This window comes from Neophocaena asiaeorientalis, unplaced genomic scaffold, assembly GCF_003031525.2.
Source record: "Neophocaena asiaeorientalis asiaeorientalis breed wild unplaced genomic scaffold, Neophocaena_asiaeorientalis_V1.1 scaffold449, whole genome shotgun sequence".
Lineage (NCBI taxonomy): Eukaryota > Metazoa > Chordata > Mammalia > Artiodactyla > Phocoenidae > Neophocaena > Neophocaena asiaeorientalis.
In genome coordinates, this window is record NW_020175027.1 from 2,085,368 (window position 1) to 2,111,535 (window position 26,168).

The 26,168-nt window shown below is 39.8% G+C and overlaps 1 protein-coding gene across 1 annotated transcript in view; it reads left to right on the top strand.

Annotated features, from left to right (window-relative positions):
• LOC112411726 (phospholipid-transporting ATPase FetA-like) overlaps positions 1–26,168 on the top strand; it is a 108,506-nt gene that overhangs the window by 75,030 nt on the left and 7,308 nt on the right. Inside the window, exons 13-22 of the mRNA XM_024763014.1 lie at positions 2,231–2,427; positions 4,553–4,761; positions 6,627–6,670; positions 13,527–13,692; positions 15,510–15,698; positions 16,414–16,529; positions 21,375–21,539; positions 23,813–23,924; positions 25,207–25,312; positions 25,663–25,810. Of these exons, the coding sequence (XP_024618782.1) occupies positions 2,231–2,427; positions 4,553–4,761; positions 6,627–6,670; positions 13,527–13,692; positions 15,510–15,698; positions 16,414–16,529; positions 21,375–21,539; positions 23,813–23,924; positions 25,207–25,312; positions 25,663–25,810 (1,452 nt within the window). The remainder of the gene's footprint in view (positions 1–2,230; positions 2,428–4,552; positions 4,762–6,626; positions 6,671–13,526; positions 13,693–15,509; positions 15,699–16,413; positions 16,530–21,374; positions 21,540–23,812; positions 23,925–25,206; positions 25,313–25,662; positions 25,811–26,168) is intronic.

A 26,168-nucleotide genomic window follows, 5' to 3' on the forward strand; every position in this document is an offset into this window, starting at 1 on the left:
CTGAGGAACCTCCATGTTGTTTTCCAAAGTAGCTGTACCAATTTACATTCCCACCAAGAGCATCACATGATGATTAGTGTTGTTGAGTATCTTTTCATGTACTTACCAGCCATTTGAATATCTTCCTTGGAAAAATGTCTGTTCAAGACCTTTTCCCATTTTTTAATTGAATTTTTTTTTTGCTATTGAGTTATTTCCTTATATATTTTGGATATTAACTCCTTATCAGATATGTGGTTTGCAAAAATCTTCTCCCGTTCCACTGATTGCCTTTCTATCTCGTTGATTGTTTCTTCTGCTGTACAAAAGCTTTTTAGTTTGATGTAATCCCACTTGTTTATTTGTGCTTTTGTTGCTTGTGCTTTGGGTGTCATATCTATAAAGTCATTGCCAAGATGGCTGTCAAGGAACTTTTTCTCTATGTTTCTATGTTTTCTTCTAGGAGTTTTATGATCTCAGGTTTTACACTTAAGCCTTTAATTCATATCAAGTTTTTTTTTTTTTTTTTTTTTTGGGGACAGGGAAGCCCCATATCAAGTTAATTTTTGTGAGTGGTATAAGATAGGGGTCCAGTTTCATTATTTTGCATGTCAATATCAAGTTTTCCCAACACCATTTGCCTCCCTTGTCAAATATTAGTTGACCATATATGCATGGGTTTATTTCTGGGCTCACATTTCTGTTGCATTGGTCTATATGTCTGTTTTTATACCAGTACCATATTGTTTTGATTACTATAGCTTTGTAATATAGTTTGAAATCAGGAAATGAGATGCACCCACCTTGCTTCTTTCTCAAGACTGCTTTGGCTCTTTGAGGTCTTTCATGGTTCCATACAAGTTTTAGGATTTTTTTTCTATTTCTATAAAAAATGCCATTGAAATCTTGATAGGGATTGCATTGACTCTATAGATAGCATGGGTAGTATAGACATTTTAACATTGCTTAACTCTTCCAATCTGTGAATATAAGATATCTTTCCATTTACTTGTCTTGTTCAGTTTCTTTCATTAATGTCTAAATCCCACTTGATTATGGTGTATGATCCTTTTAATATGCTGTTGAATTTGGTTTGCTATTGAGAAATTTTGTATTCATCAGGGGTATTGGCCTGTAGTTTTCTTTTCTTATAGTGTCCTTCTCTGGCTTTGGTACCAGAGTAATGCTGGCTTTGTAAAATGAGTTCAGGATTATTATCCCCTCCTCCCCAAAGTTCTTTTCTAAACAGATTTTCTCAAATCTGTCTTCTTTCTTTGCATCCTTTCCCCTCCATGCCCTTTTCTCTCAACCTAATGACAAGAAAGTTGAGGTTATCTAGAACAATAATCTTGGTTCGGTAAAAAGGTGCCATCTTTAATCTGAACATTGCCTCCAGGCTGATTGATTCATTTTATTCAGCTGAAAAGAATTATTGGGCCTTGTTTGCTTAAGATCTTAATCTTGTCTCTTTTTTCCTCTTTGGTGTCTAAAAGTAATAGGCTTTTCCAGTCCTTTGATGACCCAGATTTCATGCTATTCCTTTTCATTTCTGCTTAAAATTGGCCAGTTATTCCCCTATTTCAACTCTTTCTTTTGTTAAAGTCAGCCAACACACACTAATATTCTAATTCTAACCACTTCCCTTAGAGCTCTAGCCTCAGTAGGCACATGGTCTGTCTTCCAGTTTTACCATATTCTTTACTGTAAACATGATTGCCATATTGTCAGCCTTTTATATCCATTTCCTTACCACCCACCCAACCCCAGCTGCTAAGCCAATGCCACACATTTTAGATTTTTTTTTAAAGCAGAACCTCACTTCAGTAATGGAGTAATTAAGAGATTGGGTTCCAGAACTAGTTCAAGACCTGTCCATACTAGTTAGTAGCTAAATGACTTTAGGCAAAATACTTTCCCATTCTTAATATCAAGTTTCTTGTCTGTTATTAAAAGACGGGTATTATAAATATTAAATTAAATAATACAGGTAGAGTACTTAGCACAATTATTGGCACTTAATTAATATTTACTATATTTTAGTTACTATTATCTCCTGTTAAAATCCCAAGGATGGCTCCTGCTGGGCTTTCTTTTCTGTCCTGTGTACTACTGCCTAGAGACTGTGAGCGTCAGGGCACCCCTGCCCTCCAAGAAAAGAGAGAGGCTTTTTTGAGAGGTAGGCTCCAAACGGTAGAACTGAAGCAGCACGTCTTGGATGAAATGTTAATTTAATTCTTTTTTTGATTTCTAGATTTTTCTGTTTTTAGGCAGCATGTGTTTTGTCCTAGCAGTTGGTCATTGCATTTGGGAAAGCAAGAAAGGCTACTACTTCCAGGATTTTCTGCCATGGAAAGAATATGTCTCTTCATCAGCTGTCTCTGCCATCCTTATATTCTGGTCCTACTTCATTATTCTCAACACCGTGGTGCCTATTTCCCTCTACGTCAGGTAGGCTTCTTTGACCACTGGGGGACAAGCTGACTTCATACTTCCTACTTAATTCCCCAACTAGACTGTGAACTTTCAGAAAGCATAGATTCTGTGCTCTTTAACCCTTTACTTTGCACAGTGCCTGGTGCACAAAACACTCTGAGACATATCTAGAGACTGCATAAATGTTTTCTATATCCAGAATACCACCCTAGATACTATGTGGGTTATACAAAAGAAAATTATCCCAACCCTCAAATAGTTTATAATGTACATGACTAAATAAGACAAACAAACACATGAAATAATTAGAAAAAAATGCACACAAATTTGGTGATATTAAAGCACAATCTAGGCAGCCCCTAGTTTATCAGTGAGACAGATTCCATTCATTTGTAAATCAGTTAATTCAGAACTCAGAATGAGTTTTCCCACAGAAACAATGTGGCAAATGGTAGATAGGTATAATTGTGACTTAAGTTCTTGTTCCCAAAAGTTGGAGAAGATGAAGGATGTTTCCTTCCCCTTTTCATGAGCACCTTGAACAAAAAATTGAAATATAGGTAAAATAAGTCTTTACTGTACTCCGATCTGCTTTTTCTATTTTCAACATTCCCTTTCACATACACACACACAAACATATTTTTTGCATCCTTCTTTTCAGGTTTCCTAAACCCTGCACTGTGGCATCCCAACCCTAAAAGCACCCAATGTAACTAAATTATCTTACTAATTTAATAAATATTTATTGAACACCTACTATGTGCCAAGCACTATATTAGGTGCCAGAGAAAGAAACATGAATAATAAGACAACCCTTCCTCTAGATAAACTTACAACATAGACATGGAAACAGATACTTAAGTAAATAATTAAGGTACAATATGAAGAATGATGTAATAGAAATGTATATGTGAATGCTATGGGAACCTAGAAAAGGAATAGGTTGGTTCTGCCTGTAGAGGCTTAGGATTTATAGAAAAAAGTAATAATCAAACTGATATTTGAGAAAAGAGTAGAATTTACCAAGCAGAAAATAGGAAAAGAATATTACAAGCAGAAAGACCAGTATGTACAAAGGTTTGGAGGTTTTTAAAAGCTTGATCTGGTCATAGAACAGTGAGTAGCCTAGACTAAGGTGTTGGATGGTAATTTAGGATTAGATTCAGGAGAGCCTTGAATGCCAGGCCAAGGAGTTTGGGTTTTATCCTAAAAGCAGCAGAGATCTTTCTAAGGAAAGAAATAATATCATTAAATGTCTGGGTTTAGAGAGATTGCTATGGTGACTGGTATGGTGAAGGAAGGGAGAGGTCAAAACTCAACACATGAGGACTAATAAAGTCAATAATGTGGGCCTGAGCACCTCTTCCCTCACCTCAAACAAAAAATCCATGTTGCCCAATGCAGTTGTCTCAGACAGGGATTACTAATGAAGCAGTCTAAACTACCACAAACTAAATATGAATGATGATAGGAAGGAAGCCACTTAAAAGTCTCCACTGTTTTAAAATGAAGATGCTTGTTAACCATAAAGAATCTATATGCATGTTATTTGGAACAGAAGTGGAATGTGACAAACACAATTGGGAAAACTCGGATAAAATGAAGAGGAGGCTATTCTAGGGAAAAGCTACCCCACAGGCAGGCTGGATCTGCCTAGAAATTTATCAGAGGGTCGTCAGCTCCTGTAAGCTGTTTCTGAGTCTCACAGATCTTTCCCTTCTGAAACAAAGTGCTATTTCAAGTCTGAAGATTCTCTCTCTTCCCCACCAATGAGTTTACATGACAGCAGCAATAACTCTCTGATTAAGCCTAGGCTACGTTTTATAAATTAGCTCTTAACTCTGGCAGGCCTCGCATTATTGCCGAATTTCAAAAATTTTGGAAGAAAGGCTGTAAAGGGAGTATGCCTCAGCAAAGTTAATCAGCATGTCTGGTAATCAAGTAAAGCCTTGAGTGATAATGGTCAAAGTCAGAATTACAATGGGTTGGCTAGTACGAAGGGTCCTTCAAGATTGTAGGTTCCCAAGGAAGATATTCTGATTTTCATTTCTACCACCGGACTGGTAGGAAGGAAACCAGGATGATGAATTTGCTTGCCCTGCTTTGACCCAGGACCCTTCTTTTCTTGCTTTCTCTTTAGTGTTGAGATAATAAGATTGGGCAACAGTTTCTATATCAACTGGGATCGGAGGATGTTTTATGAACTAAAGAACACACCAGCACGGGCTTGTACCACCACCCTTAATGAGGAGCTCGGCCAGGTCAAATACGTGTTCTCCGACAAGACAGGGACCCTGACTCAGAACACCATGATTTTCAACAAGTGTTCTATTAATGGGAAATTCTATGGTATGCATATTTTTCTGCTTTCCCTGAGTCTTGGGGAAATATTACTTTGCAGATTGTTCTCAAGAATGATCTATCTCTAAATCTATATGCCTCTAAATTCACATTTACTTCTTAGTCTCACAACCTGCCCTGTTCACTAAGCAAAGCTCACCTAGCCCATTCAGTTCTAACCAAAAGCATTTATTTAGCACCTTTTAGATGCAATCCATTGTGTTGGATGTTGAAAATATGAAGATGTATAAGAATTAATCTCCATCCTCAAGGAATTCCCAATGTCTGGGCAATGTTAGTTACTCTCACATTAAATCAGATGGTGCAACCAGCATATTTCTGAAGCTGCTATTCTCCTGATTCCCCCTCAGACCAATATACACTCTAGAAAGAAGCCATCAAAGGGTATTCAGAGTTTGATGTGTCTCCCATGCCCAGTTATTCATTTATTTCCTGCCTTAGGCATAAGCTTGTTTTTGTGATAGTGTTAAGTCCTTATATGTGTGACCATTCATGCCCACTGCACTAACTAGCTAAGGAAGGCAATCACATCTAAAAAGATAGACCACCTGGGGTGTTTCTCTGGGATTATGAAAAAGCTTTGAAACTAGGAAGATGTGATAGTTGCAAAACCTTGTGAATGCACTAAATGCCCCTGAATTGTACACTTTAACATGGTTACTTGTATGTTATACGAATTTCACCTCAAAAAAATTTTAAGTTAAATTTTAAAAATAAAAAAATTAAAGTTAAAATTTAAAAAAAAGCTAGAGCACTCTAATATTTTCTATTACCCCTGCCAAACAAGTTTTCACACGTATAAACTCTGAAAGCTTATTTTTGGATGGTTGATTTGGGTGAGGATCTTAATTTTCTTACTCATTGTATGGGTAAGGATAAGGTTGAAAAGGGTCATGGGTGTTTCTACGCTTGGCATCAGACTGTCTTCCACCCCCATTCTGTCTATGCTGTCTACTGGCCAAGAATCCTAAACATTCCAGCACTACTTTCACATATCCTCTGGGTAACTTTTCTGATTGAAAGGCGAAGTCTCTCATAAATGACTAGCCTCCAGCCTCAACTCACTCACACTTAAGGAGAAGAATTGCACCCCAAGCAGCATTATTCTTACCATTGGCTTGAGGAAAGGAGCTCATAGGGCACTGAGAGCTAGGTGGCCTGAGGGGATTCGAGGAGCTTAGCTGCAAGTCTAGGATGATAGAATCAGAAGGAATAAGCTTTTAAAAATCCTCCTTTAAATTACCATATGACCCAGTAATTCCATTCCAAGGTATATACCAAAAAAAAGAAAAGAAAAGAAAAAGAAAACAGAGATTCAAACAGATAGATGTATGCCAGTGTTCATTGCAGCATTATTCACCATAGACCAAAGGTAGAAACAACCCATGTGTCCATCAACAGATGAATGGGTAAACTAACGGTGGTATATCCATGTAATGGAATACTCAGACATAAAAAATAATGAAGTTCTGACACATGCTACAACATGGATGATTCTTGAAAACATTATGCTAAGTGAAATACACCAGACACAATAGGAAATATTGTATCATTCTACTTATATGAAATATCTAGAATAGGCAAATTCATAGAGACAGAAAGCAGATTAGAGGTTACCAGGGGCTGGGAATAGGGAAGAGTAAGGAGTTTTTGTTTAGGATGCTGAAAAAGTTTAGGAAATATATAATGGTGATGGTTGTACAACATTGTGAATGATGTTAATGCCACTGAATTGTTCACTAAAAATGGTTAAAATGAAAAATTTTATGTTATACATATTTTACCACAATAAAAAAATGTAAACCCTTCTTTAAAACGCTTGCCAAATGTGTATTCTATTTACTTACCAACAGGTGTTGTCTATGACAAGAACGGACAGAGTGTAGAAGTCCCGGAGGTGAGTGATTACAGCGCCCTGTGAAATGCGTGTGGGACCTGAGTGAGGCTGCACTGCACAGCAGCATCTTTAACACAGATTGGGATTCCCTTAGCCCCTGAAATATTACAGCTGTTATTGGCCCCATAATATCAGAAAATATTATATGAATGAACTCTGTTTATCTGAGGGTATTTGGGTTTGTGTTTTTAAATGAAAATAGCTTATTATAAGAAGGTGATTATATATAAATAATATATAAATTTTTTTAAAGTAAGGAATGTCTGAAGAAACCAGCAAAGGGATGAATCCTTGAGCTCATAAAAATGATCTAGGAGAGCAAATGAATAGTGGTTTAAGATACTTTTTCGGAAGACATTACATTACTTGAGAATAAACTCTAATTCTACATATGAATATTATTTGTTTTCTCAATAGTGCTATTAAAATTTCTTTTAAACACAAATAAATTAATTAATTAAAAATGAAAACAGCTTTATTGGCTTTTTCTATTTAAAAAATTATCTGTGCTCATGATAAAAAAAAATTCAAACAATATAGAAATGTATGAAGAAGAAAATTAAAATCATTCAGTTCCATTTAGATAACCAGTATATAATCTGGGAATATTTACCCTTTCAGATGTTTTTCATATGTATATATACACACATATACACCTAGGTCTAGTAGGTAGGTAGGTATGTAGGAAGGAAGGATGGATGGGTGGATCGTAGCATGCATGCTATTTTCAGCCTCCTTTTATTCACCTGCCACTATATTGTGGCCCTCCTTCCGTGTCCGTATATTTAGGTCTACATCATCATTTTGAATGGCCGTCGTAGCCAATTACATTGATGTATCTTAATTGATTTAGCCAATCCCCTATTTTTATTCTGTTGTCTTTTGCTATTATAAACAGCATTATGATAAGCATTCAGGTACATACATTTTTGTCTCCTCTTCTGAAAATTATTTCCTTAGAATAAAGTCCTGGAAGTAAAATTAGTTGGTCAAAGGGTGGCTAGATTTTTAATGCACTTAATTGTGCCATACTGCTCTCTGGATAGACTGCATCAATTTATAATCCCACCAAAAAATATGAGAATTCCTCTTTTCCCATGCTGTATCCTTGTCAGTACTGGGTATTAATATTTCAATCTTTAGAAATTTAATTGTGAAAATCATATCTCATTTAATTTACCTTTCTTTGATTACTAATCAGATTGAATCATTTTATGTGCTTATTTTCCTTCCTCTTCCCAATCACTTTATTGCCCATTTATACTTCTTTTGTGAATTGCCTGTTCATATTCTTCGTCCTTTATTTCTTATTTCAAGAGGCTCCTTATATAGTAAAAATACCAACTTTTCCTTCGTCTGGCACATATGTTACAATTATTTTTTTCCATTTTTGTCTTTTGGCTTTTGTTTAAAGTTTTTTGTTTAGAAGTTTTTAATTTATGTAATTAATTCTATCAGTCTTTTTCCTTTATAGCTTCAGGATTTATGACATACTCAATAGTCCTAACCCACAGAATTGTAAGAATATTTTCCTTTTCATTCTTCCTGTCTCTGGCTGGTTCAATTTTACTGTTTTTTCCAGTATTGGATCTCAACTTTTGTTTATGGGTTTGATTTTAAGCATCCCTTCATAGGGCTTCTTCCATTACATTCAGGATACTACTCACCCTATTGCTTTCCTACTAGAACCAATTCCAAACCTTTAGCCACTTGACTTACGTACTAAACAGGTAACTCCAGCTCCCAACTACTGGCTCACCCTTATCTATCCAGAGAGATTGGAAATGGGGAATAAAATCGGTATTTGCCTTAAATCCTCTTCCAGGGACTTTGCTAATGACCTTGGCAATATAAACAAAGCTATAGCTTCTAGGGAGTAAATTGTTACCCTGGAGTTACCTTTCTCTTCCTCCTCCTTTTGCTACTGTTCGACCATAACACATTTTCCTCTGGATCCCTGGAATCTCTTGTAAGCAAACACCCACAGCCTTATCTTTTCATAAAAATGCTTTCTTCTCTCTACCTTGATTGAAAGATGACTTTCCCGGAGGATATCCCTTTTCCTCCATCTCTCATACTCCGCATACCAAAAGTCCAAAGGTATTGTCCTCATTATCCTGTGCTACTTTTCTTTTTTTTTTGGCTGCCTTGGGTCTTCATTGCTGCGCATGGGCTTTCTCTAATTGAGGTGAGCAGGGGCTACTCTTTGTTGCAGTGCGTGGGCTTCTCATTGCGGTGGCTTCTCTTGTTGCAGAGCACAGGCTCTAGGCACATGGGCTTCAGTAGTTGTGGCACGTGGGCTCAGTAGTTGTGGCTCACGGGCTCTAGAGCACAGGGTCAGTAGTTGTGGTGCACGGGCTTAGTTGCTCTGCGGCATGTGGGATCTTCCCGGACCAGGGCTTGAACCCGTGTCCCCTGCATTGGCAGGCGGATTCTTAACCACTGTGCCACCAGGGAAGCCCATCCTGTGTCACTTTTAAACTATTACTTTTTCTCCCTCATATAATCTTCCTTCCTGTGATGCTTATGACTTCTAGCTATATTCCTCTTTCTTCTTGTCGTTGACATTTACAAATCTTCTGGCTTCTCCACTTCATTCACTGAGGACCTTGAAACCTTAGCTCATATTTCCCCTCTCTACCCAATCCCTGCTATCATCTTGGGTGGTATTGGCTTATTTACGGATGATCTAGCAACATAGATGCTTTCAGATGTCTAAAAGAATGTATCTTTCAAATGCCTTTTTGGACTCAAAAAAATCTATACCATCCATTTCTATGTTATCATGTCACCACCCAGAAGTGTACTACTCTGAAACTGTAAACTCCTTTGTCATGATCTCTGATCACAAACCTTATTTTTCCAGTTCTCTTGATACTTGATTCCTAGTATACCTGCTTTCTTATCAAAGGAAGATTTACAAACTCTCTGTTCTCCTTTTTCTCTGTCAATCCCTTGTGACTTTACTTCCTGTCTTATCTTGCCCCCCCATCTGTACCCAAGATCATAAGCATCTTCAATACCTTACTAGTTCTCCCTCTTTTTTCCCCCTCTCTGATCGCCCAACAAATCTCAACCTTGAATTAACCAAGCCATCTACCATTCTCTGTTTCTAATCTCAGAATGCCAAGCACTTTTTGGGGATCACATGCCATTACAAATTCAGAGACTCCAAACTCTTCTGGGCTTCCAGTGCCACTTGGATAATTTTTTAATCTATTTATGGTGAGCTTAATTCTTAATTTTCCATATTAGCTATTCCAAAATTCACCACTCTTGGGCCTTCTACCACATCCCACTCCCTTCTCCCCAGTGTGCAGTACATGATATTGTTTTCTACTTTGCTGAGAAAAATCCAAACTATCAGCTAAGTACCCTTTTCTGTACAAATATCAGAACCCACCTTTACCCCCTTTCCTTAAGTCTCAACAAAAGGTATAACTTTTTCTTTCAATACTAATCTCTTCATATATTCTGATTCCATGCCTTTCTACTTCTTCAGGAACCTCAGTCAATCCTGTATTCTCTGTTTCTTAATATCTGAAACTTATCCCATTATATGATTCTTTCCCCTCAGCTCAAATCTATCCCTTCTTTAAAAAGGCAAAAAAAACCACCACTTACTACATACATACAATGGAATATTATTCAGCAATAAAAAGAAATGAGCTATTAAGCCACGCACACACATATACACAGAAAAGGGAAGAACTTTAAATGCATATTGCTAAGTGAAAGAAGCCAATATGAAAAGGCTGTGTACTGTATGATTCTAACTGTATGATATTCTGGAAAAGGTAGTAGTTGCCAGGGGTTTGGGGAGGGGTGGAGAGAAGGATGAAGCACAGGAGATTTTTAGGGCAGTGAATCTATTCTGTGTGATACTGTCATGGTGGATTCATTACATTATACATTTGTCAAAAACCACAGGATTGTACAAAGCAGAGTGAACTCTAGTGTAAACTATGGACTTCAGTTAATAATAATGTATCAATATTGGTTCATCAATTGTAACAGATGTACCATACTAATGTAAGGTGAAAATAGGGGGAAATGTGGAGTGGAAAGAAAGGAAATATATAGGAACTCTCTGTACTTTCTGCTCAATTTTTTTTTATGAATGTAAGACTGCTCTAAAAAATATAGTATTAAGTTAAAATAAAATAAATGTGTTAAAGTAACCCTTAGCCCATTAACCAGAGGTAACCACTACTAATAAATGTTTCTATCTTATTTTATTCATTTTTTAAAGCAGTTAGAACTTTTCCTTCATCCTGCATTACGCTCTGACTCCATCAGTCAGTCCAAAATGTTCAACCATATGTATCAACCATATGTCAGACTCTGAATAAATGTTAAAGGTTCAAGGAAAACAAAGGAAATTTGTTCCCTACCTTCAGAGTTGGCAGACTAGAGGAAAAGTGTATAAGGAAATAGACAATTACAGCAGTCTTTCTAACTCCTCACCTTTCATTCATTCCTCATTCTACCCTATATAATTAGACTCTGTCCTATCATGTCCACTGAAACTAGCCAAGGTCACTAATGACTACCTTGTTGTTAAGTCCTTACCCAATTTCTCTGCAGATTTTAACACTTAAAACTCCACTTTTTATTAAAGCTCTCTTGTCCCTTGGCTTCTGTTAAGTAACTCTCTTCTTGTGTTTTCTTCCTGTATGATTGTTTTTCTCATCTTCTTGGCCATAGGTACTGATGTTCCCCCAGAGCTCTATTATTGTACCTCTTTTCCATCTTTATAGTCTCGTGTTTTTACTAACTTTAACTACTGACTACTTACTAATGACCTCCAAATCCATATATCCAAGAACATTTTTAGCTCCCTCCCTATCCATGACCAAAGCTAAAGATATCCTATAAAAACTATCTATAGCTATGTCACAGAATCTCAAAGAGTATCCTCAATTGCCTCCTCTACCCTCCATTCTGAATTCGTTTCTTCTCATCTGATACCCCCGGTTTCCATCCTTTTGTCTAGTACCTGGATTTGCCATTCAGTCTTATTCAACTGGGTGTTTAACTTTCAGTTGCAGAGTAATTCATGAATACTGCTCCTCAGATCATGCTGTACTGCAGCTCCAAGCCAGCCCTGCCTCAGTCCTGTACGCAGCCTGGTCCAGTGTTCTCAAACATTACTTGTCTGGAAGGGGAGATTAGAAACTAGCTCAGATCTCTTACCTGAGCTTCAAAACTATATATGCCTGCTTTCATTATTACCTTTATGTCCTTCAGGTATCGCCAGGTCAGTCTTTCAAAAATCTCCTCCTGCTGGGTATCCTATCTCAGTGAATGGTCTTACCATCTATCCCAATTAGGATACATAAAATTATTCTTAACTGTTTCTCTCTTTCACTTGTCATATCCATGTCATCAAATTCTATATTTTCAAATCATACCCTTAATTTAATATTTATTGTCACTACTTTATCATTTCTCTTGTGAATTACTGAATGGCTTTCTAACTGGTCTCCTTGCTTTTCGTCTTGCTACTTCCAATATATTCTCCATGCTGCTACCAGAGGACTATATGATCATATGACTTTCAGCAGAAAATTGTTACGGTTCCCTATTGCATACAAGATGGTAATGCAGGATCTGCTTCATATCTACCTCTCCAACTTCTCTCACATCACTCACCAGCTTCTAAGTTTCAAAGAATATACCAGTACAAGAGCCCAGTTATAGAAGAGCCTCAGAGGATGCTATATAATGAGTTATCTTAAATTACTAAACCCACAAACTTCCCAGAGTTCACAAGTCTGTGGTTGGCCAGGTCTAGGACTTGGCTCTGGACCTGACCATACTTCCTCACTATCATGACAAAACTCCCTCTAGATGGGTTATAGAAAAGAGCCAGTATAGCCCACTACAAACTTCCGTTTCCCCAACATAGCACCAAGCAGTACAATTGTGTCTGTACTTGACACATTGGGGCCCAGCCCAGGTAGCACCACAACTACAATGAACTGGTGAAATATCCTTGAGAGTTCTGATACGGGATGGAGAAATCTGTTAATAACACCGCACTCCAGGGTGGGCATAAGAGAGTCTCAGGACCAAATTGAGCCAGAAAAGAATGTTTACCCCAGGTGCCTACCAGCAGCCTACCTGACATGAAGAACGTGAGTCAACATCTAAAGGAGCCAAGCTCATAGCCAGGAAAATGGTAGTGAATATTAATATTAGGTCCACAGATTGAGGCAGGGTCAATAACCTTGAGGACTAGAGGCAGGAAGGAATCAGGTATGCTGAATCAGGTATGCAAAATGGTATAAAATTAAGTCTGTGAACAAGAAGTCTGTACTGAAGCTTCCTTGTTATACAGCCTTGCCTCTGTCTTGCAGTATTCCTCTCTAGCCCCCTTGTGGGGTAAAATAGGGATAGTGCAACACAGCGATGTCATTGTACCTAGCTCCCTTCCCAGTTCCCAAAATCAGGCAGAGGACAGCCAGAGACAAGACTTTTTCCAGAAACCATTTACTAATAGGGAACAGTTACTCTCTCATGTCCTCAGGTTTGATTTATCATGGATTTGGGACTTGGAAGAATAGAGCCTGAAGATGGCCACTAATCATTCAGGATAGCTGGAGTAGAAAGAGGGCAAGAAGGGTCTGCCAAGCAGTGCTAGCTTGTCTCCTGTGTGATGGATCTTCTCCAAGTGAGTGGATGGACCAGGTCAGAGCTACAGAGGCTTAGAAACCAGCACAGGGTCTCCTTCACTTATCTTGCTTTTCTTTTCCCATCCTCCTAAGAGTTCTCATCACATTCCAGAAATTGCCCCCAGGTCGACCTTCTATAAAGTGTCAAGCTGCTGTTTGTTCTGGCTTATGTGTTCCAGAAAACAGAAAAGGTCGACTTCTCCTACAACAGACTGGCTGATCCTAAGTTTTCATTTTATGACAAGACTTTGGTGGAAGCAGTGAAAAGGGGAGATCGCTGGGTACACTTGTTTTTCCTGTCACTCTCATTGTGTCATACCGTGATACCAGAAGAGAAAGTAGAAGGTGAGAAGGGGCTTGAGACCTCATGGACTGAGAATATGTCATAGAGTCTAGGCTGATTGGAGGGGGGGATGGTTTGATATCGTTTGTAATGGCTTAATCTAAAGAACTTTCTAATAGGAAGAGCTGTCCAGCAATGGAACGGATAGTCAAGATAAGTAGTGGGCTCCTAGTCACTGAATATATCTTTACATCTTTGTCGTAAAGAAGATTCATTCATTGGATAGGGGTCAAACTTGGTGCTATCTAGCGAGCTTCGGATCTTGAGACTCTGTAATATTCTGTCACAGAGTTTATCTGATTTATTGCCAAGATCAACCCCACTACCTCTGATAAGACTTCCTGAAGGATGAGTTGAGTCATCCTCTTGTTGCTTCACAATTTAAAGGTATCCCCATATGCCCTAATTTCTTTAGTAACCAAATATGACTATGTCATCCATGAATTTATCAAAATATTTTTCAGAAATTACTGATTTTAAATTAAGAAGACTTTTTTCCTTAACAAACAAGAATTTAGGCAGCCAAGTAAATCACATCCTTCAAAGTCAATGTAGTCTTAATATAATACCACCATGAGTAACACCTTATATTTGTACATCACTTTATAATTTTACAAGTTGCTTTCATTTATATTACCTTCCACAATCTTCACAACAGCCCTCTGCAGAACAAGAAAAATGATCCTAGTTTTATAGCAAAGGAAACTGAAGCTAAAAGAAATTAAGTGCTGTACAGCAGAAACTAACACAGCATTGTAAAGCAACTATACCCTAATTTTTAAAAAAAGACATTGTGACGACTAAAATCCTATAGCTAAGAAAGGTATAAATGGGATAAGAACCCAAATCTCATGTCTTCTGGCCCCATGAGCTCCCACCCTTCCACAAGCCTCTCCGGGTCTGACATTCCAACAAGTTGGTATTACTTGAAGCATATTTGGACTTGTCTATGTTTACTGCCTTGAGTGACAAGGTAGGAAACACACAAGAAAGTAAATCTTATTATCCCATAGACACATCTTATGTCTGACTTAAAATTATACTCCCCCACCTACCTTATTCACAAGTATAAGATTCTGATGATGTATAACTGTTTTTAAAAATCAAATTAACCTTCAAAAGAGAAATAATCTAAAATATATCTCAGGTTATGGGGATTATTCTAAAAGAGGAGTTCCAGAAATGTCTTGAGTAATATCAGATTGAAAGATTGATTCAACAGAGTAAGTCATTTACCTTCCCAGGGTGAGAGTTTCAAAGGTGACAATACTCATTCATATATATATTTTTTTAATTGTTTACTAAACTATCAATCTTATTACCTTATAGCAGTGTTCATCAAAGTGCGGCCAGTCCTATGCAGGAGCACTTTATGTAGGACCATATGCATGAGACTCACTCAGGAGATTTGTTAAAATTCAATTTCCTGGGCCATCCTCCCAGATTTTGTGATTCTGGATTCAGTAAGTTTGGGTGGGGCCCAGGAACCTTCATTTTTAACAATCTCCCGAGCCATCTTTACCCGCTAAAGTTGGAAGGCAACTGCCTATGTTTCGTTTGTTTGTACACATGTTCCGTGTACTTCTGTAATACTAACTCAGGTCTGTGAAATGAGTTGAGAATATTGGAAAGAATGAAAAAACTGACCTGTTCTATGCAACCTGGCCTTTTAGGGCCAGGCTTGGGTGGAAATTTTGAAGAAAGATGTCCCCTCCTGGGCTCCATCTTTATGTAAGCCACTTGGAAGACAATCTCACTTCTGGGTGGACTTCATCTGCACATCTCTAGGGGCTCTGGCTGCTCTCTTCTCTCCTGCCAGGTGAGCTGACTTACCAGGCTCAGTCCCCAGATGAAGGTGCCCTGGTCACTGCTGCCAGGAACTTTGGCTTTGTGTTCCGTTCCCGCACGTCTGAGACAATCATGGTAGTCGAAATGGGGGAAACCAGAATCTACCAACTACTGGCTATTTTGGACTTCAACAGTGTGCGCAAGAGGATGTCTGTTATTGGTGGGTGCCCCTCCTAGTTGGCCCTCTCCCCTTATTTGTCTTTCATATACATTCACACGTTGACTTTCTCCTCTATCTACACACAAATGTTTTCTCCTGCCCACATGCCATTTCACAGGCACTCTGCCTCAAATACAAATACATAGCCATTCCCACTTTCCCTCTCATAATCCTTTATATTTTCTCATATACACATATGTGAGCTTACTGCCACGTGCTAGGGCCCTTATTTAGTGATCCTGGATAGTAGCTTGTCAGAACCTTCAAAGCCAAGATAAGAACAGAGAATAAACCCATAAAGCCTGAACTTGGAATAAGAAATGGGGGCAGACAATATAGAGGAAATTAATACTATCTTTCTCTCAGTTAGTTTGGGCCTCAGGCTGAAGAGGAAGTCATTTTTCATCCTTGGTCCTTATTAGGTGTGGGCCTTGGTCTGGAACTTGGACTTGAGAAGCTAAATGTGATTCTGTATCAGAGTCTTCCATAGGTGATACTGAACCCATGGAAAAACTGGTTCCAAAAGGTCCTCTCTCATTCTCGCCAGCCCTCACCACATCACTCATCCTGTGTGACTACTCATTGAGTGCTTAGCCCCCAAAGGTGTCAGAAACAAATGTCATGGGAACAGCCTCCTGCCATCTCTCAGTGGCCCAGACAAGTTCTTGTAACAATGGACCTATATGGTTACTTTGCTTAATTTGCTTATCCTTAGTGAGGACACCTGAAGATCGCGTAATGTTATTCTGCAAGGGTGCAGACACGATCCTCTGTCAGCTACTTCATCCATCCTGTAGATCCCTCAGAGATGTGACCATGGAACATTTAGATGTAAGTGTTTAGGTTGCAGGGGAGGGAAGCTGTGGATGGCTCTGTGTATCTGGATGTGTGTCCATATATATGTCCCCATGTCAGTGTGTTTCAGTATGGGGTACATAGGTGTCTGTGTCTCTTTAATTGATAGAAGAATAAAAACTACCTCATTCTGTGGGATTCTCACTGACCACATTGCCACCTTCTGTGTGAAGGAGTTGGGTGGCCCAGGATCCCAGGGGCATGAAGAGGATTGTGTTGTGGGAGCACTTACCACAGTCAGAACAGTTCATTCTATGATTCCTGGCTCGGAAGGTCCTGTGGTCACATCTAGAATTTGCTTCAGAATAGGGCCTGCTGGACTTCCCTGGTGGCACAGTGGTTAAGAATCCACCTGCTAATGCAGACACGCGTGCCACAACTACTGAAGCCTGCACCCCCTAGAGCCCGTGCTCCGCAACAAGAGAAGCCACCGCAATGAGAAGCCCGCACACCACAACGAAGAGTAGCCCCCACTCGCCGCTACTAGAAAAAGCCCGCGTGCAGCAATGAAGACCCAACGCAGTCAAAAATTAACTAATTAATTAATTGAAAGAATAGGGCCTGTTGGTATGGGAGGCTCCACCCCACCAGCCATGATGGGAAAAGACTGCTTTTAGGGTACAGAGCAGAAGGCACCAGGCCTGGGCTGTGTAGAGGACTGTTTGACACTGTCCTATGTTATTTACAGGATTAGAATCCCCATGGGTACCTACCTACCCCACCCCACTTCCACCTTCTGGGACCTGAGATATATCAGAAAGAGGGATTGGCTTCAGTCTGCTGACATTAGAAGGGAAAACCAGATTCATGCTTGTTGGGGTTTCTACCCTTAAACCTGGACATATAAAGGGTTGGGAGAACAGGACAGGGGATGTGATGGGGAAAGGGCAGATCAGAAAAATATTTTGAAGAAGAAATAGGTTGGAGGAAATGCTATTTTATTAGGGCCATTTTGGCTTGGCCCCACATTAACTCATAGAAGTCAGAGAGCAAATGGCCAGAAGGCACATGTAAAGATGTTCAGTGTCAGCCATCAGGGAAAAGCAAATCAAAAATCACAAGACACTACTTCACACCAGTAGGGTAGTTAAAATCGAAAAGATGACCAGACAACAATGAGCACTGCCAAGGATATAGAGAAATTGTAACTTTCATACACTGCTGACAGGAATGTAAAATGATGCAGCCATTTTGTAAAACAGTCTGGCATTTCCTGAAAAAGTTAAGCATAGAGTTGTCATATGACCCAGCAATTCCACTCCTAGGTATATTCCCAAGAGAAATGAACATTTATATTCACACAAAAACGTGTACACTAATATTTATAGCAGCATTAGTCATAATAGCACAAAAGTAGAAACAACCCAGATCCCCATCAATGGATGAATGGGTAAATAAAATATGATAAATCTGTACAGTGAATATTATTCAGTCACAAAAGGGAATGACATACTTATAAATGCTACAATGTGGATAAACCTTGAAAACATTATGCTAAGAAAAAGAAGCCAGTCACAAAAGGCCAATATTTTACGATTTCATTTATATGACATGTCCAGAATAGGCAAATCCGTAGAACAGAAAGTAGATTAGTGGTTACCAGGGGCTAGAAGAAAATGGAATGGAAATGACTGCTGACGGGTACAGGGTTTCTTTCGGAGGTGATGAAAATAAGGAATAAGGTCATAGTGATGGTTGCACAACTTTATGAATATATATATTTAAAAACCAATTAATTGTATACTTTAAAAGGGTGGATTTTATGGTACATACATTGTATCTCAAGTTTTTGAAAAAGTCATTGAAGCGTCCCACATTGGACAACTCTTATGTCTTATACTGGTTTCCTGAGGCCACAGTTTTGCTTTTTTGGTGTGTGTGTGTGTGTGTGTGTGTGTGTGTGTGTGTGTGTGTGTGTGTTTTATGGGCTACTCTGAAAACTTGTCTTTTAACCTTCTAGAACTCATGAATTAGGGTATCTTCTCAATGAGCATTTCCACAGACTGGCTTCAAAGAGGGGTCATAAAACTATTTCAGATCTTTTGACCTGCTTCCAACCTTAACAGATACTCATAGTGGAGCCTAAAACACTACAATCTATTAACCACTGAGGATACACCTATAATAGTCAAGTTCCAGAAACCCACTCATGCAGAAGCATAGCTCCAAGCCCTCTAAGACAGGAATCCAGCAAACAGGTCACACAAAAACAAGCAGCAGTCATAATTTGGCCCCAGGGCCCCAGTTTTCCCACCACAAGAGAAAAAAAAAACATACTAGTAAGGGATAAGTAAAAAGTAATGTTAACACAGGCTGCTAAAGTATTTGTTGAATGGATTAAGAATCTGTCAGTATATTGTTAAGCTTGCCAAGTCCTCTTATCAGTATCATGCAAAATCAGTTTCTGCCATATCTCTTCCTTTTTTTTTTTTTTGTAGTACATGGTCCTCTCACTGTTGTGGCCTCTCCCACTTTGGAGCACAGGATCCGGACGCGCAGACTCAGCGGCCATGGCTCACAGGCCCAGCTGCTCTGCGGCATGTGGGATCTTCCCGGACCAGGGCACGAACCCATGTCCCCTGCATTGGCAGGCAGACTCTCAACCACTGCGCCACCAGGGAAGCCCTCCTTCTTTTTTTTTAAATGGCTGATGTTGGGGCTTCCCTGGTGGCACAGTGGTTGAGAATCTGCCTACCAATGCAGGGGACACGGGTTCAAGCCCTGGTCTGGGAAGATCCCACATGCCGCGGAGCAGCTGGGCCCGTGAACCATAGCTACTGAGCCTGCGCACCTGGAGCCTGTGCTCCGCAACAAGAGGCCGCGATAGTGAGAGGCCTGTGCACCGTGATGAAGAGTGGCCCCTGTTCGCTGCAATTAGAGAAAGCCCTTGCACAGAAACGAAGACCCAACACAGGCAAAAATAAAATAAATAAATTTATAAAATGGCTGATGTAATTTTAAATTGCTGAATATATATATATATATTGATTGATTGATTGAGGTAAAATTGGTAGATGACATTATATAAGTTTCAGGGGTACACCATTATAATTTGATTTTTGTATACACTTCAAAGTGATCACCACTTTGTCTAGTTATCACCCATCACCATACAATTGACTGCCTTCACCTATTTCACCCACCCCCCCCAACCCCTTTCCCCTCTAGTAACCACCAATCTGTTCTCTGTATCTATGAGTTTTGTTTGTTTGTTTTTTAGATTCCACATACAAGTGAAATCGTTTGGTGTTTGGTCTTTCTTTATCTGATTTATTTCACATAGCGTAATACCCTCAAGGTCCATCCATCTCGTCACAAATGGCAAGATTTCTACTTTTTGTGGCTGTGTAGTATTCCATTCATCAATGGACATTTAGGTTGTTTCCATATCTTGGCTATTGTAAATAATGCTGTAGTGAACACAGGGATGCATGTATCTTTTTGAATTAGTGATTTCATATTCTTTGGATAAATACCCAGAAGTGGAATAGCTGGATCTGGATCATATGGTGATTCTATTTTTAATTATCAAAAAGACAAATAACAACGGTTGGAGAGGATGTGGAGAAAAGGGAACCCTCATACACTGTTGGTGGGAATATAAACTGGTACAACCACTATGGAAAACAGTATGGAGATATTTCCTTCTTAAGAAGTCTCTTGAGATCTTCTCTCAGCCTTCTTTTTTATAGCTTCATCTGCCAAGAATACAGAGGTTTAAGAGATAGCATTCTCTGCAGATACTGCCTTATATTAATTTTACCTGACAGCTAACATGAAGTACTCAGGAGTTACACAGAGAACTAAGAACAAAATATCAAGATGATAAATTCTGTTTCTCTTTGCTCTTATAATGCCAAAGTGAATTATTTTGAAGCTCACTATTAAGTTATTATGGGGACTTCCCTGGTAGTCCAGTGGTTAAGACTTCACCTTCACTGCAGAGGGCACGTGTTTGATCCCTGGCCGGGGAGCTAAGATCCCACGTGCCGTGCACAGTGCAGCATCTAAAAAAAAAAAAACAGTGATTATGTAGAATTGTTATTCATGTGCAATTCTCAACACACAAAATCTGCTTCTAACCCTCCTTCAGTTAAATATGAATTGTGCCCTAAACTACCCACACTCTCACCTAGCTTTCCTTATAACCAAGAGCATACTTCCGTAAGATAGTTAGCTATGCGTGGTTAGGATATATTGGTGGCCAAAGAGCAAAAGATGCTGACTCACCCAGAGAGCATTTCAGCAGTGGCCTCATTAACACTACTGGCAATGACTAATTAACTGAGCCACCCAGCTGTAGACAAATACGCAAATTTGCTATTTGAGATGCCCATTGAATACTTGATGAACGAAGGCAGGGAGAGATGAAAATAAATAAATGTAAGCCTGTAAAAAACAGTAACACCCTTGATTATTTGTTATAAGAATTCCTTTGTACTTTATTACTCTCTTCTTTCTCATATCATAGACATCATTATCTTCTCTTTAGAGGGTGAATCATTAGACCAATTTTACAAGAAATAAATCTAGAAGGCGTCATTCTTTACGAGGGTCACACAGCAAATTACCTAACCACAAGTGGAAGTTAGAATCTTCTGTCTCTCAGAAGTACTCTCAGCCTTTATCCCCAGCTATGCTGGCACCATCCTTAGGACGTCTGACTGAGAAAACTGAACAAGTGCTTTCTGGTTAGGCTAGGTACTAGCCCTGTGATATTAACCAATAAACACTATCTTGCAGGCAGATGGAGCCTGTGGGGTTACTCTGTCATTCCTTAACTCAGCCCTAATCCAGCCCAAGTGCACACATGTCTTCCAGGATTTTGCCAGTGATGGCCTTCGCACCCTCATGGTGGCCTACCGAGAACTGGACAATGCGTTCTTCCAGGACTGGAGCAGGAAGCACAGTGAAGCCTATCTGTCTTTGGAGAATCGGGAAGATAAAATATCAATGGTCTGTGAAGAGATCGAAAAAGACCTGATGGTTAGTGTGAGGAAGCCAGGGACAGATTGGAGGCAGGATTGGGGGCAGAGGAGTAGTCAGGAGACTAAGCAAGGGCTCTGAGAATGGCTTCCAGCAAATCATAGGTTCAGGCTCTCTCTGGATACTAGATACTGGAATCCAAGCAGATTCAGGATATCTTGGATCTTTGAAATCCATAAATAAGGAAAGAATGTACTTGTTGTAAATTTCATCTTTCTGGTAGTGTTTCTTATCCCAAAGCTGTCCACAGAAGCTAAGAAATCTGGAAGAAATCAGGGTCTGAATAATGTACAGATTAGATGATCCAGAACTAATTGATGCAATAATCAAGACAATAATGTTCACTCATTCATTCAACATATTTATTAAGTGCCTCCTATGTGCCAGGTACTGTTTTAAGCCCTGAGCATGTAGTAGTAGGCAAAACAGACAAAAAAAGTTATATATATACAGTATGTTAGGTGATGACAGTTCTATGGAAGAAAATAAAGCCAGGAAGAAAGGTAGGGAGTATCAGCATATGTGTGTGTGTTGTAGAGGAAGAAAGGTAGGGAGTATCAGCATATGTGTGTGTGTTGTAGAGGAAGAAAGGTAGGGAGTATCAGCATATGTGTGTGTGTTGTAGAGGAAGAAAGGTAGGGAGTATCAGCATATGTGTGTGTGTTGTAGAGGGTAGAGTATAATTGCTATTTTAAACAGGGTGCTTAGTCTTCACTATGAAGGAGACATCTGAGCAGAGACCTGAAGAAGGTAGCAAACCAAGCAGATCTCTGGGGAATCAGTTTTCCAGAAAGAAGGAACAGCAAGAACAAGGACCCTGAAATAGGAGCAGACCTAATTTGTTAGTAGAACAGTAAGGCAGCTCATGTGGCTGGTACAGTGTAAGTGAGGAGGAGACAATAAAAGGACGTGAAACAGAGAAGCAGTAAGGGGTCTTGACAGGCCCGTATAAAGACTTATAGTGAGCCATGGAAAACAGGTGAAGAGTCCAGCCAGAGAAGTGATGTGATAGCTTTTAAAATGATCAGTCTGGCTGCCATGTTGAGATTATACTGTAGGGGAGCAAATGCAGACCCAGGGAGGCCAGTTAGAAAGTAGTTGCTTTTCCGGTTTGCAAGGCAGAAATAGAGACACAGACGTAGAGAACAAACATATGGACACCAAGGGGGGGAAGGGGGGGGTGGAATGAACTGGTAGATTGGGATTGACCTATTTACACTAATATGAATAAAACTGATAACTAATGAGAATCTGCTGTATAGCACAGGGAACTCCACTTCGCTGTACAGTAGAAACTAGCACAACATTGTAAAACAACTATACCCCAATAAAAGAAGAAAGAAAGAAAGTAGTTGTAATAGTACAGGTGAGAAATGATAATGGCTTGGACCAGATAGAAGTAGTGGAAGTGGTGAGAAATGGTCAAATTCTGTACACTTTTAAAAGTAGCACAAACAGAATTTGCTGATGGTTTAGATTATAGAATATGATAAAAGAAGTTAAAGATGACCCCAAGATTTTTGACCAGATTGATACAGGCTCTGCTATAAAAAGAGAAATTGCTGATACCAAATGGGAAAATTTAGAGAGCCCAAAGGTCACAAATCTCCTTCCATAGTCAGTTCTGTGGTTAATATTTCTAGTCTGTCCTTTTAGAGGCCTAGCAGAAATCAGTCAGTAGTTTGTCCGGCTGTTAGTTCCTCAGACCCAGTGCCGGTGACCGTCCCTGTGGTCAGTTGGTACTATTAGGGTATCACCGAGAGACAGCATGGTGTTGGACCAACATACTTTCAATGTAGTGTGGGAAAGGCCTTGAAAACCTTAGAGGCCCTCAGTAGGTACAAACAAATGAAGTTCACCCAAGCCCTTTTAGAGTTGAAAGAAAAACTGGAGTTGGATTTGGGGATCCCTTGTCTGGGACCCACTGCTTTTGGAGACCAAAGCCAGGAAACATGCTATGAAGCAAGGGAGAAGTGAGAGTGTGTTGAGAAACAGAGGATTTAGAAGTGGCACAAAGCTTCATGTACGACTTGGGCAAGTCTTTTCCCTCTTTGGTTCCTTATATTCTGTGTTTCTAAATTTGATTTCAGTGTGTGGTTGTAAAGCTGTCTGTTGAGGGGCAGAGTGTAGCGAGTTTTATACCATTGGAGTCCTCGTGCCAGGACACAGCCAGCTTACTAAGGAGGATGCTGAGGGGCCAGTCGAGTTGTTGGGTACCACTAAAGGCAATGAGCCTCTTCCTTTGCCTCACTCACTGATATTTCTGTTCAAAGCTGTTAGGGGCCACAGCCATAGACGACAAGCTGCAGGATGGAGTACCTGAGACCATCATCACCCTGAACAAAGCCAAAATTAAAATCTGGGTTTTAACTGGAGACAAGCAAGGTAAAGGGGAGCTCCTTGCCTGACCAATCCTCTTCCCTGTCCACCTTAGCCATTTCTTCTTTTTCTTTTTCACTTCCTTTTTTTCTTAGCCATTTATTTGACAAATACCTTATAACCCAGGTCAAGTCCTTAGAGGACACCTTCACTCCCAGTCTTGCATATAATTTGCTAAGCATATATAGTACTTTATGCCAGATACCGTATTAGGCATGGAGAACACAGAGATGAATCAGTCAGACATGGCCTCTGTCATCCAGGAACTCACAAGCTAAAAACTTTTAGGGTTGTCTTTGACTATACCCCCTCTGTTGTCCCAAAGATTTACTGTCTTACCATGTTCCACTAATTCTTCTGAAAATCCTCTTAACTATGCCACCACCCTAGTTTAGCCTTTGTCCCCTGTTGGCTGTACTTCTGCAAAAACTTCTGAACTGATCTGTCTCTTGACCTTATTAATTTCAATATAGCCTACATTAAACCATCAGTTTAATCTTCCTAAAATACTGCTTTTGTGACGTTACTCCTCTACTCAGGTACCTACAGCAATTTCACATGGTAAAGTCGGACTCCACTGTCTGGACTTCAAGACCTTGATAATCTGTTGCTACCTACACATCCTTATCTCCATTATAATGTGACCATATCTTCATTATGTCCCGAACCAATTCCTATTCTATGCCCTCTGTTTGGATTGTTTCCCCATTTGAAATTCTTTTTCCCCCTAAACAAATCTTACTCATCCTTTAAGGCCTTGCTATAAGAAACTTTCTAAGACAATTGCAATCTCTCCTCTGAATTTTGATACTACTTGTAGCCAAGGTTCAGGACTTAATTTTAAAAAATTGTTTTCCTTAGTATGACTTTATTCCAAATTCAAGATTTCTTGATGCAAAAGAAAGACTACAACCTAAACATATCTCAGTCCCCCATAAAATCTAGCATAGAAACAGGCACAGTGCTGTTCAAGGAAATATACCCAGATTGCCGGGAGTGAATACAGACAGGAATTGCTTTAAGAAATAAGGGAAGGCTTTGTGGAGAAAGCTAAGCCAGAATGATCCTAGTTATTGATAAATAACTTGCAAGTCTGTACCAGGTAGACATTTTCCTCTGGATGTTTGAATATAGTCTCCACTGGCTCACGAAAAACACACTTTGACTGCATCCATGGCAAATATGGACATATGGGCTCTGCAGGCCACTGTTTAGTGCCTTTGTACCTGTACACTGTAAAGACCCTGTTCCAGCCAAAATGCGACCTGTGTTCCCCCTTGCCCTGCAGAGACTGCTGTGAACATTGCCTATGCCTGTAACATATTTGAGGATGAAATGGATGGGATGTTTATCGTGGAAGGCAAGGATGATGAGACTGTTCGGCAAGAACTCAGGTACGATGGGAGAGCTGCCACAGCCTGTCCCTGGAACCAAGATTTCCCACGCATCACTTCACCCAGTATGGCTCCTACATTACCAGAAGGAACAGAGAAGAAATGGGGGAGGGAAAAACAAAAAAACCTAAAATATTCGAGAGAATTTTGTAAAGAAGCATTAGGGCTCAAGGAGTTGGAGTGTGGAGGTGGAGAAGTGTTGTATGTAGATGGTCTGGGACCTAAGGCAGTGGCAGGTCTCAGAAAGCAGTTGAGTATGAGGCCCTGGGAGGTGCTCTGCAGAGGACACATTTTCCTTCCTATGCTCTGGGGCTTCAGGTCAGACACTAACCATTACTCTTGGCTTTCAGGTCAGCAAGGGAAAAGATGAAACCTGAGTCTCTACTGGAATCAGACCCGGTAAACAGTTACCTCACCACAAATCCCCGAATGCCCTTCAAAATACCTGAGGAGATGCCCAATGGCAACTACGGCTTGATCATCAATGGCTACAGTCTGGTGGGCAACACAGACCTACAACTCTGTTCTCTTCTTCCAAGGAACTTTTTTCCTAGGTCCAACCCACTTCAGGGAAATTTCAAGATCCTTTTGCTATTCCATGAGTTACCCTATTCCCCCCTTCCTTCAGGTGCCCTTGCCTGTCAGACACCTTTCCCCAGCCTTCTCTAGGCAGGAATAATGAGGAAAGAGAAGCCAAAGGGATAGTCCTTTCTTATCCAAATTCTTCACTACTGATGTGGCCCATCACATAGGGGAAGGGGGGAAGTGAGCAGAACCAGGTCCTCCAAAAAATCACTTGGCCTTATAACCCAGTCAATTGATTTGACCCAGTGAGAGACCCTCACTGGTTTTCCAC